The sequence below is a fragment of the Mixophyes fleayi genome, chromosome 4 (genome assembly GCF_038048845.1).
Source record: "Mixophyes fleayi isolate aMixFle1 chromosome 4, aMixFle1.hap1, whole genome shotgun sequence".
In the NCBI taxonomy this organism is placed as follows: Eukaryota; Metazoa; Chordata; class Amphibia; order Anura; family Limnodynastidae; genus Mixophyes; species Mixophyes fleayi.
In genome coordinates, this window is record NC_134405.1 from 301152184 (window position 1) to 301172069 (window position 19886).

General features: G+C 39.9%; 1 protein-coding gene across 1 annotated transcript; it reads right to left on the reverse strand.

Moving 5' to 3' along the window:
- Window positions 1–14944: 14944 nt before the first annotated feature.
- Window positions 14945–19328, reverse strand: LOC142150164 (securin-like). Its single transcript, XM_075205373.1, has 5 exons — window positions 18971–19328; window positions 18325–18452; window positions 17425–17509; window positions 16480–16632; window positions 14945–15068 (listed from the first exon to the last, which is right to left on the reverse strand). The coding sequence occupies exons 1-5, from the start codon at window positions 19044–19046 to the stop codon at window positions 14998–15000; spliced, it is 513 nt and encodes a 170-aa protein (XP_075061474.1). The 5' UTR covers window positions 19047–19328; the 3' UTR covers window positions 14945–14997.
- Window positions 19329–19886: the final 558 nt, after the last annotated feature.

Below are 19886 nucleotides of genomic sequence, written 5' to 3' on the forward strand. Positions count from 1 at the left end.
TACCCATTGTTTACCAGTGCTGCTAGTCATAGACTTTCTGAGCATTCTCTAACCATCTGCTGTTTCCAGTTCCATTATCACCCTGCCATCAGAGTATCATATACCAACTCTACTGCTCTGATAAGACCATCAGCGGGTGATACTGGGTAAAGCCTCCTAGTGCCCGTGACAAGAACCCTTGCATTGTATCATTATATATATGTATGTATATATAATCAGGACTGATCTGTCTCCACCATCTTCTAAATGAGGACATCTCAGAGACCTAAATGTTACATCTAATTTGTAGTTTTATACAATTCCTGTGGGATATCATTGTCTATTGGCACATTAACTGTTTGTAAATCAGGAACAGATTTGTAATTATTCTGCTTGATGTATAAAATTATAATTAATAAAGAATATTATTCATTGCCCGTGTTGCTGCCTGCGATCGCCACATAATATATATCGAACAATCATCTGATACCTGTATTCATATATCACATATGTGTATTGGAACCTCCTCTATTCAACATATTTAGTCAGAGTTCAATAAATTATCATATCGTAAATATACTAAAATTGATTGAAGGCTATTATGAAATTATATAGTTGTAAAATATTTTTTATTCATCTCAGGGATTTGTATGTGTGAAATTGTGTCATAACCTATAGATACAATGCCATCTTGTTGTGGCTTATACACATAGTCTCATTTATTGCCCATCCGTGCTCTACGTATTGTCTAGGATTATCAAACACTTGGAATGATAGTATGTTACCTTCAAGAGATTACATTCATTCCATTAGGTAACATTCATACACACATGCGTTCCCTATTATCTAAACTAGAGCCAGATGTCTCCAAGGATATCGCATTGTACCGATCTTCTTAGCATAGACCTTTCTATTAGCCTACAAACTGATATAGCTTCAACTGAGGGAGTTTCACCATCCTTAAATTATCATAAATGCTGTTGATGAATAAGAGCTATTTTCGGCTTCAAACAGACAGTGCCGATAGTCACGGCTTCACAACCGCTGGCGGCCGTTTCCTTTTACATATCAAAGCAGCAATCATATAAGTTTGTCTTTGACAAAAGATTTAACCAATAAGCGCTGTGAAAACGTATTTGTTTATTTATCTAACTGTATCTTGATTTGGAACGATACTTGATGACATATTAAATGTAACAAAATATTGAACAATGCATATAGTATAGAATGTATTGATAAGTTAACTAATATATATATATATATATATATATATATATATATAGTTTCATAACATATCCACATCTTAATTCTTATTTGTCCATTATCAAAACCAAATGTACATACTAACAATTGTTATGACAGACATAATAAAAAAAAACAGAGATAAAACAAAATAGCATTATGTAATTTTTGTTAGCAGTCGCGGCGGTGCCCACACCCGCTGCAACTCTCTGGGCTCCCCTGCTGGCCTCCCGGCCGTCGCTATGGCGACCAGGACGTCACTTCCGGTTTCCGCGTCCCGGTTGCCTGGGCAACAACCGGGACGCTCCAGGCTCCCTGTCGCCGCACCCGGCCAGCTGGTTAATAGACGGGCGCGCGCGCACAGGGCTAGTTAGGTGATAGCCAATCATGGCTATCCAGGTGTCTAGGAGGCAGGTTTTCTGTGGGTCATTTATTATTATGCAGCTGAACACTGCATTACTATTGGCCACCAGCACTACTATCTATTAGGCTACTCCTGTGAATACGTGTGAGGGCTCTTCCCTGATTGGTTGCTTGGACTATTTAAGGCAGCGAGGACTGAGCCTCACTGCCGGTTATAGCATCCTGTTCAAGTACTGCTGCCTGCTATTTGTTCCTGTGTTTGGTGTTTAACCTGAGATTGACTACCCGTTTATGACCTTTTCCTGTTCCTGGACTCTGAACCTGTGCTTCTGACCCTGATCTATTGCCTGAAACCGGATGCTGAACCTCTGCTACTGACCTTGATCTTACGCCTGTCCCTGGATCCTGAACCTGTGCCTGTGACCTTGACCTTTCTGCCTATACCTGACATACCCTCTGGTGCCCTGCCCAGCCCGCTGACATCTGGCCTGTTGCTACTCTACGTGTAACTTCCTATACCTGTGCGCTACCGTGTAAGCATAAACTCATACTACTCTGAGCATAAGACCTGGGGGCATCTGAGTACCAAGGAAACAGGATATTTATGTTTGTAACCTTATCACCTGTCATAAAGGAATATTTATATTTGACCTATAAAAAAAAGCAAGAATGTTGATGTCTATAAACAAAATCCCATTTACGAATTCTCACATATTGAACCCTTATCTGAGATTAATCTAACTTGTATAATATTGTAAAACATAGGCGAATACTCAAAGAATAAAGATTGACATTATGTGAAGGAATCTGTACAATTTAATACGTTATAATTGTCTATACATAAGAGTCTCCCACAAAAAAAAAATCATCTAATAATGATGGAGGTAAGCCCATCAGATGTTAATATATAGCATACCACTTAATCTTTATTATGGGCGAGTGTAATATCAAACTCTATAAATATCAGGGAAAAATTATACACTTGACAGTCATTGAACATATCACTTTATATTTTAAATTCCTTGTTCTACACATATAGGGAAATGTCAAATTTTCTAATAGAAGGCCAAGGATCTCAGGAAAGAGAAAGAAGTCCTGAACTAAATCGATCAGGAGGGAAATGAAGAAATCTAAGGGACAGGAATTTGAAGGGATGGAACCCCAATCAATACAGCAGATGGCAGGACATGAGAAAATAGTGTCAGATAGCTTTCTAAAGATTATTAATTTGTCTGATCAGACCTTGACAGACCAGCATATCAGTTTATCTTTTTCCCCCCATGAAGAGATTTGATAGATTCAAATGAGAGAAAGATTTGAACTTATTTACTAGACATCTCAAACTGGCCAAGCTGTTTGAGAGTAATAAGAAAGATGACTATAATTCTGGACTTCGTAGAGAAAACTCATATGATCCATTTGAACATCTTTTAGAGGATCAGAATGATATGTCATTAAGATTCCGAGGGGAGGTAAACATGGAATCCAGAACTATATGTTGAAAAAAAGTCAAGTTTTTTTCCAAAAGATAGCACTGGAGTCATGAGTTTGATTCCCAACCATGGCCTTATGTCACGGCTATGGGTATTTATGGATCCCTTTTGCCATTACTTAGATGTTATTGCAGTGGATGGTGGAGGTTGAACAAAACACAGAAGATGTTAGTAGCGTTGCAATATAGTATATTGATAGATGGTATAACAGCAACAGTATAAGATATGTACAACTCAGCAAGCTGAGTACACGGCAGTTCACAAAATACCATGAAATCACGAAAGAAGTTCAGTTGGTAACCAATAACAACGGCATGAAGATTGAACGCACACAACTTGAATAACTGAACTGGCTACTAGCTTGGCAGTATATTCTTAATAACAGTCCAGCAACTAATATTTAGCAGAGTAATAATAACAGCCATGCCAAACATAGAACCACAGATGACAAGGTAACTTGATTGAAGTTCAGTAAAGAATACAGGCAGCCGAGCAGAGAGGTAGTTGAGCCAATCAATATGAGTGCAGATGTAATAGGCAACTCACGAGCCAGTTCAGTGTGCAGATGTAGAAGTCCAGTACACAGGTAACAGCCGTAGGAGATTCAGTAAGCAGTGTGGAACTACAAGTACCAGGTATGGTGGTTTGTAGATGTAGCATGTCCAGCACACAGGTAACAGCAGTAGGAGATTCAGTAAGCAGTGTGGAACTACAAGTATCAGGTATGGTGGTTTGTAGATGTAGAAGTCCAGCACACAGGTAACAGCAGTAGGAGATTCAGTAAGCAGTGTGGAACTACAAGTACCAGGTATGGTAATTGAAGCCATAAAATGCCCAGGACAACTGGAAAAGCAGTACGAGGCAAAATCAGAAAAGAAATACTTTCAGAATGTAAAGCACCAACATGAAGACGAAGAGGCTCGGTCCGGGCATGAACCACCCCTTGAGAAAGCTGGGATCCATCGATGGTTGTGATGACAACAGGAGTCTCCAAAGGAACAGATGGAATTAACCATACATTAACTAAAGTCTGTGAAATAAAGTTCTCAGCCGCACCAGAATCCACCAAAGCTTGAGTAGCATGACTTTTGGAATTGTACATCAAAGAAACAGAAAGGCTACAAGCCACAGGAGAAAGGTTTCCCTAGGCTCCAATCTGACTCTCTCGAAGCAGATCGGGGTGTGACCTTTTCCCGTTTTTTTACCACAGAAATCTAGAAAGTGAGCAGAGTCACCACAATATATGCATAACTTGTCCCGACGTCTTCTGTCACGTTCCTCTGGGGTCAATCGAGCTCTCCCAATTTGCATAGGCTCATCAGGTATTGAAGAAAGTGACACAGGGTGCGGAACTGGCCTATAGATTTGGCGGCGAGCTATCTCTTCCTCTATAGCTCTCTCTCTGAAACATAAACCCACTTTGTTACACAATGAGATGACCGCATCCAAATTCGTAGGAAGTTCATAAGAGGCTAAAGCGTTTTTAACACGGTCAGATAACCCCTGCCAAAATGCAGCCACCAGTGCTTCATCGTTCCAAGATAATTCAGAGGATAATATGCGGAATTCAATGACATATTGAGCCACTGACAGATTCCCTTGTCGCAAACGGAGTATAGCCATGGAGGCAGAGGAGAGTCGACCAGGTTCATCGAAGATGCGACGGAACATCAAAAGAAAAGATGCATAATCAGAGAGAAGTGGATCATTCCTCTCCCAGAGTGGGGATGCCCAGGCTAAGGCTTTGCCATTCAGTAGAGAAACCACATATACCACTTTAGACCTATCAGTGGGAAAATTTTGTGATTGCAGCTCAAACTGGATTGAGCACTGATTGAGAAAACCACGACACATTTTCGGGTTCCCATCAAATTTGGCCGGAGTAGGTAACTTGAGCGTAGAGGAAGTCACAAGGGAGGCCTGAAGTTCCGAAACTTGCTCAGGAGGAGAGGCTGGCATCTGTGGTTGATTTGTTGGCAACGCATCCAGACGACCAGTGAGTGCATGAAGACATCGTAGCACCAGAGCAAGTGTGTCCTCCAGCTTTTCAGCTCGAAGAATTAAATGCTGTAGCATATCCCTCGCAGATGGCTCCACCGGGGGATCAAACATTTTTGGCCTGATCTTACTGTCACGGCTATGGGTATTTATGGATCCCTTTTGCCACTACTTAGATGTTATTGCAGTGGATGGTGGAGGTTGAACAAAACACAGAAGATGTTAGTAGCATTGCAATATAGTATATTGATAGATGGTATAACAGCAACAGTATAATATATCTACAACTCAGCAAGCTGAGTACACGGCAGTTCACAAAATACAATGAAATCACGAAAGAAGTTCAGTTGGTAACCAATAACAACGGCATAAGGATTGAACGCACACAACTTGAATAACTGAACTGGCTACTAGCTTGGCAATATATTCTTAATAACAGGCCAGCAACTAATAATCAGCAGAGTAATAATAATAGCCGTGCCAAACATAGAACCACAGATGACAAGGTAACTTGATTGAAGTTCAGTAAAGAATACAGGCAGCCGAGCAGAGAGGTAGTTGAGCCAATGAATATGAGTGCAGATGTAATAGGCAACTCACGAGCCAGTTCAGTGTGCAGATGTAGAAGTCCAGTACACAGGTAACAGCCGTAGGAGATTCAGTAAGCAGTGTGGAACTACAAGTACCAGGTATGGTGGTTTGTAGATGTAGAAGTCCAGCACACAGGTAACAGCAGTAGGAGATTCAGTAAGCAGTGTGGAACTACAAGTACCAGGTATGGTGGTTGTAGATGTAGAAGTCCAGCACACCGGTAACAGCAGTAGGAGATTTAACCTAGACCAAGGTAGACTGAGTAACACGAAGATCAGGCAATGAGCCCATAACCTTGGGAGGTTCATATAGTGCTCCAGGACCAATGAGGTTTAGGGAGTGGTCCAGATCACAGTAGCTAGGAGCCCCTGTGAAAGTAATGTCTCTGAAAGAGAAGCAAGCAGAATCATGGTCCTTAAAGGGAACGTCACAGAGCCGGGACCTGACTATAGGACCGGCGTGTGACACCTTATCTGTGTGGAGTTTGTATGTTCTCCCTGTGTTCGTGTGGGTTTCCTCAGGGTGCTCTGGTTTCCTCCCACACTCCAAAAACATACTAGTAGGTTAATTGGCTGCTATCAAAATTGACCTTAGTCTTGGTGTGTGTGTATATGTTAGGGAATTTAGACTGTAAGCTCCAATGGGGCAGGGACTGATGTAAATGAGTTCTCTGTACAGCGCTGCAGAATTAGTGGCGCTATATAAATAACTGATGAAGATGATTTTTCCTTAAATTCAAGTGTTCGAGGACATTGTATCCAGAGAGTTGAATACTTTCATGGAATAAATATTTTATGATGAAAAGTGACAATCTCACAAAAGGAGATCATGACATGACTATAAATAAGTCATAAATATAAATAAGTCATGTCAAGACCACAAAATATAGAGGTTGATACTTTACAAATGGTTAAATTTTGTTTCGTGTTAAATCAAAGGGGATTAAAAATATCAAATCATTTATTAAAACAATATCATATTTTAAAAACTTTCGTTCCTTAACAACCTACTATTATATTTAAAAAGAACAAAAATCTAAACAACATGTTGGCCCTGAGCCTTTTCAGACTTAAAAAAGAAAATGAGAAAGAAGCACAACCATGAAGTTTCTTAGGACTGCAGTACATGGGGAGGACAACTCGATCCCTATGCACCAGATTTATGGAGCACAGACAAAATATTATTAATGTCTTTGAAGCCCATAGTGTTTCCAGACACTTTAAAGAAGAACAGAAAGCAAACCCGATGGGCCTAAGTGTGGTAATTATGTAATCTATCAACCCCACAGCAAGAGGGGGAGATTCAGGATTCTTTGTGAAAGAGAGATATTCTGAATGTTTAAACTACGTACTGTCACGAACACAGCTGCCATGACTTTGGGTGTTTGCTGTATGAGGCTGCACACTATTCCAGCCCGAAGTCTCTCTCTACCTATCACACAGGTTATAGACTTACTGAATCGCCCACAAACAGCGCTCACACCCCCACACACTTCAGGTTTTGCCACCACCTATTGAATACGGGCAATAGGACCCCAATATACTTATCCCACACTGGCACACAAGGCTTCTAGCTACCCCCAGGCTAGCAAGGCCCACACCAGCAAACCAAGGGTTAACTCTTCAGACCTCCAGACTGTTACACAAATGTAAGTGCAAGCACACACTAAGCTTGTTAATCTAATGTATCAACAAATCACACACCAGCATTCAAAGGGTTAACTTGGTCGAGCTATATTCTTCTTAACAGGCTAATGGATTTGTTAAGTTTATAGATTTAATATACAAAAGGTACAGGGCATTCACATATAAAAAAAACAATTAATAAACAATTCATATAACATACACAAGCAAAACAGTTTAAAATAAAAAGGGTTACATTCAGAGTATAACTTACATGAGTTGTATAATCTGTGCCATGGGAAATTGGCTAGGAAGATGGACAGCTTATCAATGTGGATTGTTTTTCCCAAAAGACTGACAATTTACCCCTTCCCAAAACAGGTTTTTTAAGCAAAATGAAATGGGATGGTCTTCACAGGAGCAGTGATAAAGGCTAATAGGAGGGCAAGGATGTCCCCTGGGTGTCACTATATTTTGCTCACAAATATTCCAAAAGTTTGACCTTTGGTAATTCTTCACAGATATATCCTAGAGACATAACTCGCCCTTCTATAAACCGGTCACAATCTCCTGCACATTTAAATACCAAACATGAGGAAATTATGACAATGTGACATACCTTTTCTATAGATATGTGATTATAGCTGTTTCTGGATACCGCCAATACCTATCATTCACAATCCTGGTGTGATATCTGCCCCTCAGTATGGAGTGCCACCCAGATTTCCCAAAATATGAACTATGATGACATTTTCCTTTGAAGCTCATATTTCTATATACCTGTATAGGCCTTCAAATGCTGTCTTTGGCTGCAAGGATGTCAAGCTGTCACCGGCCCCACAAATTCTATTCAGATTTCCAAAAACTAACTTGTGTCAGGATATAGCTCACAGCAGGGGCTCTTTGAAGCTGCCACAGGTGACACTGCTGTCTTCTAACATGGGGATGTGCAGAGTCACTGAATACACATACAACAGACTTTCTGACTTCACATTTTACACTTTAGTAGCTCGATTTATCAATGGATTCATTTGATATTACATATTTACACTGCAGTTATGATTTAGGCCTTATTCCCCACAATTATGTGATGGGTTAACTCTTTTAAATAACTGCAAGTTCTTGATGTTCATGACACGATCATTAATACCTGAAGGGTTGAATTCAATTTTAGATAATTAGAAGTTAAAACGAAAAAAAAAAATTCTGTACAGAGAATATATTCATATGTTTTTATGTAAATGTACGAATCATGCAGTGAATCTATCGCTAAGGTTAAATAATTTATTTTACTTCTTTTCATTGTATTTGATGCTATAAATTTCAGCTTGAAATGATGAGGTGAAACTCACCATTATTAGATATAAAGAGACCCCATTCTATAGTGGAGTCTTGTGAAATGAATATTGTCTTTAGTGAGTCTATTGTATCTTAAACTAGATATATCAATTTTTAGGTATATTTGGAGATATATAACATGGAAAATAAGAAATCTGTTTTATCTCTTATTCTTCTTCAGCAGTAAGATTCATATACTGAGCTGCTGCTCAGCAGTTTGGGAAGAAGAATTCCAAATCAGACAACTAAGGTTTGCATCCTCAGTGGGGAACAAAGATTCTGGGTTGTTTTAATATTCTATTTATTTGTTGGGTTCGATACATATTGTATGGCTTAATTCATCAGTTGCCATAGGGTTTTAAGAATTACAATAATTTCAACCGCATGTTTGTGGATCATTGAATACTTTAGGATAAAGAGAATAGTTTGGGGAAAGTAAAAAGATGGATTTCATTAAGAAACCAGATTCTTTGAAAATGTAGATAATACAGTGATATTATGTACAAGATCGTAGTGATGAGAGAAGTAGTTTTGGAACACAGGACAATTAAAATAGATAGTTACGCTTGTAAGAGCACCTCACGCTTGTCGTGATTGCTATGGATGAATAGTTTTCTCTCTTCAGCCTTTCATTTTAAAAATATAGGAACAAAAACAGTAATGTTTTGGGAACAGTAGTAGGTGATTGACATTATGAATGAATAACATATGCTGCTACAAAATGATTTCCATTAGGGGATCGATTGAATATATTACTTCTGGTGTTTATACTAATTATGGCGGAACACCATTATAAATGAACATCCTCGCTATTACCAATTATCTTTGAAAAAGTCAGACCCGTACTGACGAAACGCGTCAGTATTCTTGTATCAGGATGTCATGCCATGACTATAAATATATCCAAAAAGTAGTAAGTGCAAATGCAGTGCTATAAGTGGCACTAACAATTTGTCCACAAATTTAAATCACTGAATCTAGTCTGGAGAGGAATTCTGGAACCCACAGTTGCCTATGTTGGTTATAATCAGTGGTGGATTGGCCACAGAAGCTACCGGGACATTTCCCGGGAGGCCAGTGGCCTCAGAAGGCAGCCCAATGTCTTTTTTTGAGGTTTTTTTAAAAAAAAATAAAAAAAAAAAATTAGAAAAATACTTATGTGTAGTGCGCCCCCACCCCCCATACCAGGTGCCGGGGATGGGACACTGTGGTAGTAGCTGTCCCCTCCTCTAGGATCAGCTACCATCCTCAATGTGGCCTAGGATTTACTGTCCCTCCCTCCCTCCTTCCCCCAGAGTGACTGCCTTCAGTCTCCGTACAGAGGTCTCATGAGGCATGCATCACTTCACAGGTGCCGTCCCATGTGTGCAGAGAGAGGAGTCTGCAGCAGGAGTAACAAGGTAAGTGTGAAGGATAGAAAGGAAGGGGGGCTGCTAAAATGTGTGGAGAGGATGGGGGCTGCTATAATGTGTGAGGAAAGAGAGATGTATGCTGCTATACTGTGTAATTGGAGGGGGTCTTATTATATTGTGTGATATGAGGGATGGAAGAGGGACTGTCTTAATAATACATGGGTAGGTAGGCTGTTAATTTTCATGTTGGAGCTTAGGTGGGGGCTAATTATTTAATGGGTGCTATTTGTGCGGTGATGGTGGTGCAATTTAATTTATTTGTGGGGCTATTTATTTCAATACTTGGGCCTATTAAATGAAGATGGGGTGACATGACCTTTAATTTAATGCTGGGGTTGTTTTGTGCTATTAATTGTGGGGCAGAGTTTGGGGAGCAGGGCTATTTATTAAATGTGAATATTAATTATTGCCGGGGATGGTTGTGGAAGATGGTTAGATTAAATCCAAATGTATATGCTACTAATCTATTGCTGGTGCGATTTGGAGGGAGGGAGGAAGGAAGGGAATAAGTTCTTTTTTTAAAAGGGAATATTATTACTTTAATGTTGGGATTGGTTGGAGGTAAATAGGTATATTTATCAAAAGTGAGTACTATTAATTTAATGTTGGGGCTGGAGGGAGGCCTAATTATTACATTTGGGTGCTATTGATCTGGTGCCGGGGATGGTTGGAGTTTTCCAAGTTTCATGTACCCATTCTTTTCCCCCCAAAAGGACTCCCAACATTATGGGATCCAAACAAGCAGCAACTGATCTAAAGAAACTAGCAACCACTGGTGGTGAAAGTGATAAGAACAGGTAGGAGAGAGCTGTACAGTCTGCCAACTGTCCTGAATTTAGTAGGGAAGTCCTGAATTTGGGCGACTGTCTTGTTTAATCAGAATTGGGTTACACTGAAAGGACAGTTGGGAGGTATGTCCTTCTTCACACTGTACTGCACATGAAGGCAGAGCTGTGTGCACCCAACAGTAGTGCACACAGTTTTGCCTGTGCTTTTGTCTAAAATGATATTCCCCCCCCCCCCCATCCTAAGTGCCCTAGGCCCCTAGAACCTTAGTCCAACTATTTTAGTGGTTCTTGCATTGATTCCATTGCCTGCCTTCTACCTTTCACTGGTCCCATTCTCAGATCATATTGAACATATTGCCAGCCCCCATTGCACTGACAATGTAATCATTTCTCGTTAGCATTTAGTATATCACCAGCAAACCCTTGGAATAGCTCTCCCCTTCATTTATGCCATTGTCTGCCAACCAACCTGCATTAATTCACACCGCCACTAACCACTGCGCACACTGAGGGCTCGTACACAAATGTTACAAAAGAAGTGTTTCCTTGCTGGTGCTTGAAGCATTTCATTTCTCTTGTGATCACCCTGGATAGCCATTTCTTATAAGGATAATTTTTATTCACTTTTTGAAACACACAGAACACGTTTTTATTTTTAAATTTTTATATTAGAGAGATTGGACTGGTAGTTTGCAGCTCATGACATCAGGGGAAGATGTAAGTGTGTGGTGCCCATTTGCTGCACTGGCAGACTGATCAAATAAAATTGTGCCAACATGTTTAGTAATAGTTAAACGCATTAAACAAAGTCAGATATGTTTCTATAAAGGGAATATTGGAAACATGTGTTAGTAGGTAACTAAACAAGTTTGAGCATAGTGGCATAAATCAGTCACAGATCATGCCAAAATGATTCATGTATTTTTATTGCACAGGACTGTTAGCTTTTTCCCTGCCTTGCTTTAGGGATGACCCACTCTGTATTAAGTAATCACATCTAGTTTTTCCTAAATGTTACACCAAAATTCCAGTAGTTCTAGATCCCACCTCCAGTTACTTTTGTCCTTTCCACATGAGGCCACTTCAAGAATTTTTTCCAGGGCCATTCTAAATTCCCAATCTGCCCCTGGTAATATTGTACACTGGCCGACTATCCCAGAGTGTCTGGGAGACTCCACAATTTTAGGCACCCTCCCAGAAAAGCAGGCACTTTCCTAGTGAAGTGAGCAGGTAGATGCAGCGAACCACATCACCACAGCCCCCACAAATCTCCCCCCAGGATCATCTTACATTAGCAAGTCTGCTATGTCACCCTATAAAACAGACTTTTAAGCTACAATTCAAGAAGCATTATATAGCATCTCATACTATTACAAAAACAATCTAGGTTCCTTTTTCACTATCCCACATCAAGTGGAAAGGTTTTAAAATTCATAGAGCTGATTTATAGACATTCAAGAAATATTAATTTTAGAATTTGCTACTCTGCCGTCAGGAAAGAGGACATATGCTCAGCATATGATTGATTTGTGCTGGCTATTCTTCATATGCATTCCAGTCACTTCCAATTGGCCAGACACATTCATTAAGCAAATCACACTGTCATTTGTAGTATTGATTGCTTCCAGTTGCATTGACAAAAAAAAAAACCGACAAAAGGCTGTGGCTAGGCCAATAGAGTTTTGTATGGATAGGAGCACTGCATCATATTAGATATAGGCAAAGCTATATTAATTTCATATACTATATCATGCCATGCACATATGACATTATCTAGTCAGTTTTTGCAAAATGAAAGTGTTCTATGCTTTTTGGGTAGTCTGCATCTGGACCAGATTCAATGTACAGTTGTCAACAGATACTGTGATTAAATTGACAAGTGTCAGTGGTATAGGTGAACCCATACATTACCCATGTTGTCAATCTTAGTGTACTTCAAAGCATTTATTATTCAAGCCTCACTTGTGAATGGCATTAGAAGACACAGGTATTGCTTCACACCATTTGCATCAAGGAGGCAGAAGGCATCTGATGACACTATTTTAATCAACCTGACAGTCCACTCATTGTTCATGGGAGGTGTGCAGAGCTTGACAACGCCTGTCAAAACTGTTCAGGCGAGCAGCCTTCTGGGAGAACTGCCTGCCCTCCCAAGAGGTCTCAAAATAACTTCGGTATCCTAGACATTCCAGGAGTGTAGGTAACCATGCTTGAGGATAATCAATGCACACAAGATGGCACATTTTCATTACATTGTGTGCCACACTCAAAGGCACTCATTGGCCCATTATAGCAGCCCAATGTTAGACACTTACAAAATCATGCTTCTGTCATACCTCCCAACATTTAGACATGCAAAAATCAGAACACAATATGCGCCGTTACCAATATGGCCAAACCCCACCTAGAATGCCCACTTGGGGTAAAACTGCTCATTTTGTGACAGCTCCATCCCTTTCAAGACTCTCCTGCCAAAAGTGGGACAGTTGACAGGTATGCTCTGGGAGTACAATTGACAGTGCATAGCGTGCTGGCAGCCCTGTGCTTCACAATCCTAGTTAAGACTATTTCTCTGCAAAGCATCTGTATATGCTGATGTCCCTGAGACAACTAGATGTTGATATGGTGTCACCTTTCAAACATGCAAATAGGAGACCAGAAAGAATCTATTCCAGGCATTTGGGAGATGTAACATTTCTGAAGAAAATCGCCCCTTAGGCGATGAAACGCGTCCGCTATACTAACATCGTTTGGATCGTGATCTGAGGAGTTGGAGTTCTAACACTACTGCAGCTGTTTGTGGCTAGTTTTATTGCATCAATGACACATTACAGTTTGGATGTCAATCTACAGTCTAGATGCAGCACCAAGTACAAATGGCTTCAACAAGCGTCTATAGAACTGCTGTGCATAGAGAAGGAGCCTAATTAACGCCAGTTAGCTTCAGCATTGTGGGACGATATCAAACTACAATCGTAGTGCACATTCAGCTATGCGACACGTTAGCCAAAGTTCTTACCTGGATAGGGGCAGACTATGGTTGGCTCTGATCTCCGGTAAGAGTTATCTGCACATGTCACTCTGGGGTTTATTTATGACCCTTCATTTTTTTTCACTTAATACTTTTCAGTCCTTATCTCCTTGATAAAGATTGAAAACTAATGGCAATGTATTAAAAAAACTTCTCAGGGACAGCAGTGCCGATAACCTGCTGTCCCTGAGAAGTGACTCCCCTGATCATCACAGTCTTTTCTCAATTTTGAAGGCTGCGGTGATCTTCTCTTTTTTTTCTTTTTTGTTAGTGCGCATGCACTGACCGATAAGTTGGTGCATGCACACTAACATCCTGGACGGCAAACTGTACGATAATAAGTGACAGAGGGATCACATGATCCCTCCACACATGAGCAGAGCTGGACAGCGCGAAAGTTTTCAGATATGTTAATGCACGCCAGCTTCAAATGGCACACATTAACATGTAGAAAAAGAGAAAAAATTCTCTAAGCAGACTTTCATACATAGCGGTTCTGAGCACTTCCCATGGACATATGGGGAGTGCTCAGAAGAACGATAGGAAATGCAAAGCAGCAGATATGAAATATCTGCTGCGATGTCTTAATACATAGCAATTTTGCGGTAAACCCCTGAAAACAGTTTTTGGGGGTTTAACACGGGGGAATGTTTGATAAATAGGCCCCTCTATGCGGCTGTTTGTTGATGCATCAACAATGTACATCGGGAATTGTGATTTTTGGAACTTCTGCTAGCATTTTTTTCCCCATTCCATGGTTTGGCCACATGTGAACCAAGATGCACCAAGAAATGTTTGTTCCACAATGCATGAGCTATAAACAGTCATTGAGGGCGATTATATATACACCAAATCATAGTTCACTTTGTTTCTCAGCTCATGGTATATTTTGATCCTAGTGTTTATAATCTAGGAGCTCCTTTAAAGAGCTATTTTACTATTGTTGGGTGTGTATGCTTGAATATATATTCAGGTTAAATGTTATTGGTTATATGTGATATTTGTTATTAATAAATCTGTTTTATGTACTGCAGTACATGGACACCATACATAGTTGCAGTTCTTGATGTAAAATAAAAACCCTGCATAAGTTAAAAACACTTTTATTTATACAATACAGAGATTTACATACAGAAATATTTAAAAATCAAACATTAAAGGCAAGTCAATGGTGATATCTTCAAATAAAGGAGTGAAGGTCTTGTAGGAATCTGAAAAGAAAGAAATGAAATATTCTCAAGAGAAACAATGTGGTCAAAGGTTTGGCTTTTTGCTTCCGAAACACTGGCAGTCTTATCAAGCCCAGAGATTAGTTTTAGTGACGTTATTAAATCATTGCACATTCCCAATTATGTGGCTTTACATTTCAATATTAGCAAATCAAACAAGTGTCAATAGATTTGTAGCAATGTATTTTGGGTATCTTCTAAAACTATGTAATAGTTAATCAGTTGTAGAGGATTGTTTCTAGGAGCCTGTAACTTTTGGGACAAAGTATTACCTACATGGTAATAGAAGTCCAATACAAAAGTTTCCTCCATTAATTCACCTAAATTGAGCAAGTTTTTTTTTTTTAAATATTAAAGGTTTGTCTTATAGGTTCACAGAGAGAACTGTACTTTATTCTTGCTTTAACAGCAAGAGTTAGAAAGTTAAAATATTTTTAAGCTTCCCTACAGCATAATGTCAAAGTTCATTTAAAGAACTTAATACCCATGTGTACAAGGCCTTATTAAATATAAGTTAGCCATCACCATGAATATCCATTTTTCAGCAACTACAACATCATTACAATATAAAGGAGCAGTCTTGGCTGTCTGAAAAGTTCCAGTGTAGCCAATAACAAATATAGGGAATGTGAGCTCTACCTTACAAAACTGAAGCACCCAGGCAGTTTAGGCCATACTTGCCAACTGTCCCTGAATTTCAGGGAGACTCCCTGAAATAGGAGTGATCTCCCTCACTCCCTGAAGAGTCTGGCATTCTCCCTGTTGCTGAGCCAGTTCAGAAATTGTCCTATGTCCTATTGCCCTATGTCCATGTATTGATGCCTATGGAGGTGGCTATTTTCATGGAGACCAAGATTTCAGGTGACAGGTAAGACAACATGACTTCAGTAATGGAGACAGAAATGTAAAAGACTTCAGTCTTTAGAGATTCTTTAGCTGCTTTTCTTTCACGCATAGTTGCCTACTCTCCTGGAATGTCTGGGAAACTCCCGCATTTCTGGGAGACCTCCCTGGCTTCTGGGAGAGCAGGGCAACATCCCAATTCTCGCCCCTGCAATAGATAAGTGGCGGGGCTTAATGATGCAAATATAGCATCTTAGCCCCTTAATTGATGCGATTCGTCAAGCTCTGCCTGCGCAAACCCACCTCCCCTGTAATCTCCCATGAAGCCAACGAGGAAAAGTTGGCAAGTATGGTTTAGGTGAGGGGATGGGAAGTTACATTGTCATCATTAGAACACCCTAGACAGCAAGTATTACTTCCACAGCGGTGCTTTCCCACTTTGAGGTGGGCATAGATGCATTTCATAAGCCCACAAAATGCCTACCTCTGCTGTGTTTAGGAGATTGCTTATTTTACCAAGTGTTCACAATTAAGGTAAAACACTACTCACCAAAGTTGATCAATTCATTTTCCATAGGTGAGAGAACTGAATTTGTAAGTGCATCAAATTTCTTTACATTATCCATTGAAATAAAGAGTGGAACACCAGCAAGACTGCGATCACTCAGCTTGTGTTCTTCAGGGACATCAAACCTTTCATATTCTGTTCAAATAATGGAGTCATTATTAAAGGAGGAATATTTATATTTGGAAACCAACATCTTCCACCACACCAGATGAGTGGATGCATGCTCAGGCCTTGCATGTCCTGGGTTTGCTGTTGGACATCTAACTACTATTATTTCCAGGTTAGGTATACAAGACAGTTATCCAGCCCCCCCCCACAGCTTTGGAAAGCTAACAGCTAGATTCAACATCAAAGAACCTACTGTACTCTGCCCATATAAGATAGGTTAGAGATCAACTATACTTCTGTTGGTACTAGGCTTAGTATTCTATGGTTTATAAACCAAACCATATAAGTTATCTTCGCTCCAGTACCACTGAATGCTTTTTAGCAAGAGATTGACCCTGAACTGAAATTAGATGAAACTAGATTGTTATAACTGTCCTTTCATCCTGTAGATCAGAGGGGTCAATGAGGACTGGGTTTGGGAAACACTGCTGTAGATCATTAGTAGACATGGAGAGCACATCCCATAGCCCTAGTTTAATATAACAGAATTAAGACTCAAGGCATGACAAACACTACATAACATGTCACTGCAGAGTGAAATCTTACTTGACCACTGACCAGTTGAGCTATGCATGATTGGGGAATATGCCAAATAATTTGGTTGATACACTGAATAGTTTGGTTTTTAAGCAATCAAAACCTGCCAAATATACTTTTATTAATTGGTTATTAAATTGCAGTGAATCATACTATATATGTCTAGCATAAATCTCCATTTAACAAACCTTACTTTGTAAGACAGAAAATATATTGTATTACCTAGAGGATTGTATGGTATGAAGGTCTCAATTTCTGGATACTTCTCACTTTGTTGTTCCAAGTTGTCCAGTTTTCTTCCTTGTACCTATATATAGAACACAAGGGTAAAACTTCTCCATAGCCACATGCCTCCAAACCACCCTTTTTCTGGTCTGCATTGCTCTAGACGACCCTTTCATTTGCTCCATGAGAGTTACTAGGTTTAAGACCCAGTGCCTGTTCCCAAAACTACACACATGGTACAACATGAGTGGCACAGTTAGCATAACAAGTAGACAGTGAATCTAATAGTAACAGCACATCACACTGCTCACCTACAACTATGAAACTGATAGTGTAATTCTGCAGTAGGTTGATCATACCATCTGCTCTAATGAAGTTGGCACAATCTGTAGGTTGCTGTTAACTATGGGTACTGAGCACAGTGCCCTATTTTTGAGTGCCAGGGTTCAGCAACATGCGGTTCTCAAAAGGTTACTTAAGAGTCCAACGCTTGAACTGTATATATTTCTCCCCCTGTCCCCCAGTGGAAGTTGAACACAGATTGGCTGCCAGGGTGCTGTGGAGGAGGAAAGTGGACCATTGCCATCAGCCAATACACAGACAATAGCAACTCAGATTGCCAGGAGCACCCACATGCAGACAAGTAAACTACCACAGGCCACCAGGGAATGGGCTCTGTATACCTGCTACCAGAGAGTAGTCACCAGGATGACTTGTGTTGTACATTGGTCATTGTTTTGCACAGATTTACTGCTCCATTATATTGTGTGGGGCCACTGGGCTAAAGCAAGGAGATAACCTTGTTTAAAGGTGCAGGTGTTATTGTGGTGTCTAGACCAAGAACGCACTGTTGGGTATAGTGTGAATGGTAAATGGGGCTCATTTTATCAGCCTCACCTTTGTTGAAGCAGGTTTCCCGGAGTGCACTTGTACGTTAACATTTCCCAGTGCTTTCCTAAGAGCTTTGGGCACATTAAGGCTTTTTGCATTTTTTGACTGTCGTGATCCTTTGGAAGACTGTGCAGCTAGAAGAGTCATTTGTAAATGGATGACAACTACAGTTTAAAGCATTAGTCTATTATAGCAGAATACATTAACATCTAGAAACCAATATAGAGCTATACACTAACCCATGCTGATCCACCAAGACAATACCCCCAGTAAATAATACACACACAATGCTGACTTCTATTGTGAGCCACTCTTTACAGTGCACCCGTTATATTCTTACTGCAATAGCACCTACCAAGTATTAATTAGGTATATACATCACATGGCCATCATTTACTTTTACACTACCATATATTTGACAAATTGCCCCCTGGGGTGAATTCCTGATATTAAAAGACCTGGCAACATTTCATTAATAATTACCTAAAAAAACCTGGTCTTTTTGAACTTTTTAATTGGCGCTAGGTTATCATGGCAAGACCCCCTTTCCACTGTAAATTACTCATTAGCACCATCCTTATTTTCTGTGCCACAATTATCTAACCCTTCCAAGCAATTTTGTATGATAAATTTGAAAGACATTTGAACTTACAGGTGCCGGGATTAGCCTTGGAAGGGAGGAGACATAGATCACCATTTTCCTTCTCCAAGTGAATCAGAACTTCCATCTCTTTCCACTGTAGCCTTGAAAACCACTAAATTGTGAGCTTGTAAAGACACAAAAGCTCTAGTAAGACATGCCAGAGTGATACGTTCTCAAGCAGTGGCAGAACTACCACTGGTGCTGTGCATCGGGGCCCATGGAGATAATGGGGCCAGCTGCATGGGGAACTAGCGAGCTGTGGGTCCCTCCTCCCGGCACTGGGGCCCACCTCAGTTCTCAGGCATTGTTAAGTACTAGCTGCCATGGTGAGATCTCATGAGGTATAGCACAAACAAAATATAAAATGATATAATGAATGCTCTGCACAGGGTGGGGGAATAATTACAGGGTGATTAGTACATAGCTGCTAAAAGTTTTTTAGTGTTACTCTTTATAACATATTCAATCCACATAAGCCATTTTGTGAATGACAGGCATGGGTCTCTGCAGAGCACATTTTATAGTGATCATTGGCCACTGTGTAATGGATCAGAGGCTTCCTATGTCAGCAGCATGGATGCAAATGTGTGCAGGAAAGTGGGGACGGAGAGGTTGTCAGTCACAAACCTGGGGTCTGAGTGAGATTTCTCACCCCCTCCAGTGAGCAACCAGACCTTGGAAGTAGATATATATATATATATATATATATATATATATATATATATATATATATATATATATATATATATATATAGATATATAGATATATATATATATATATATATATATATATATATATATATATATATATATAGATATATATATAGATATAGAATCCAAAAAGAGAGCCATTGATTGGTTTACAGAGTAGACCATTTCTTATTGGTTACTAGAACAGCCAAGGACCAATCATTAGAGCTTACTT

Excerpts from the sequence above, each read along its gene's own strand:
- LOC142150164 (XM_075205373.1), bottom strand. The coding sequence starts at position 19,046 with ATGGAAGTTCTGATTCACTTGGAGAAGGAAAATGGTGATCTATGTCTC. Across the intron at positions 18,453-18,970 it reads CAAGGCTAATCCCGGCACCT|CTGCACAGTCTTCCAAAGGA; the intron begins GTAAGTTCAAAT and ends TGACTCTTCTAG. Across the intron at positions 15,069-16,479 it reads AAATGAATTGATCAACTTTG|ATTCCTACAAGACCTTCACT; the intron begins GTGAGTAGTGTT and ends CTTTCTTTTCAG.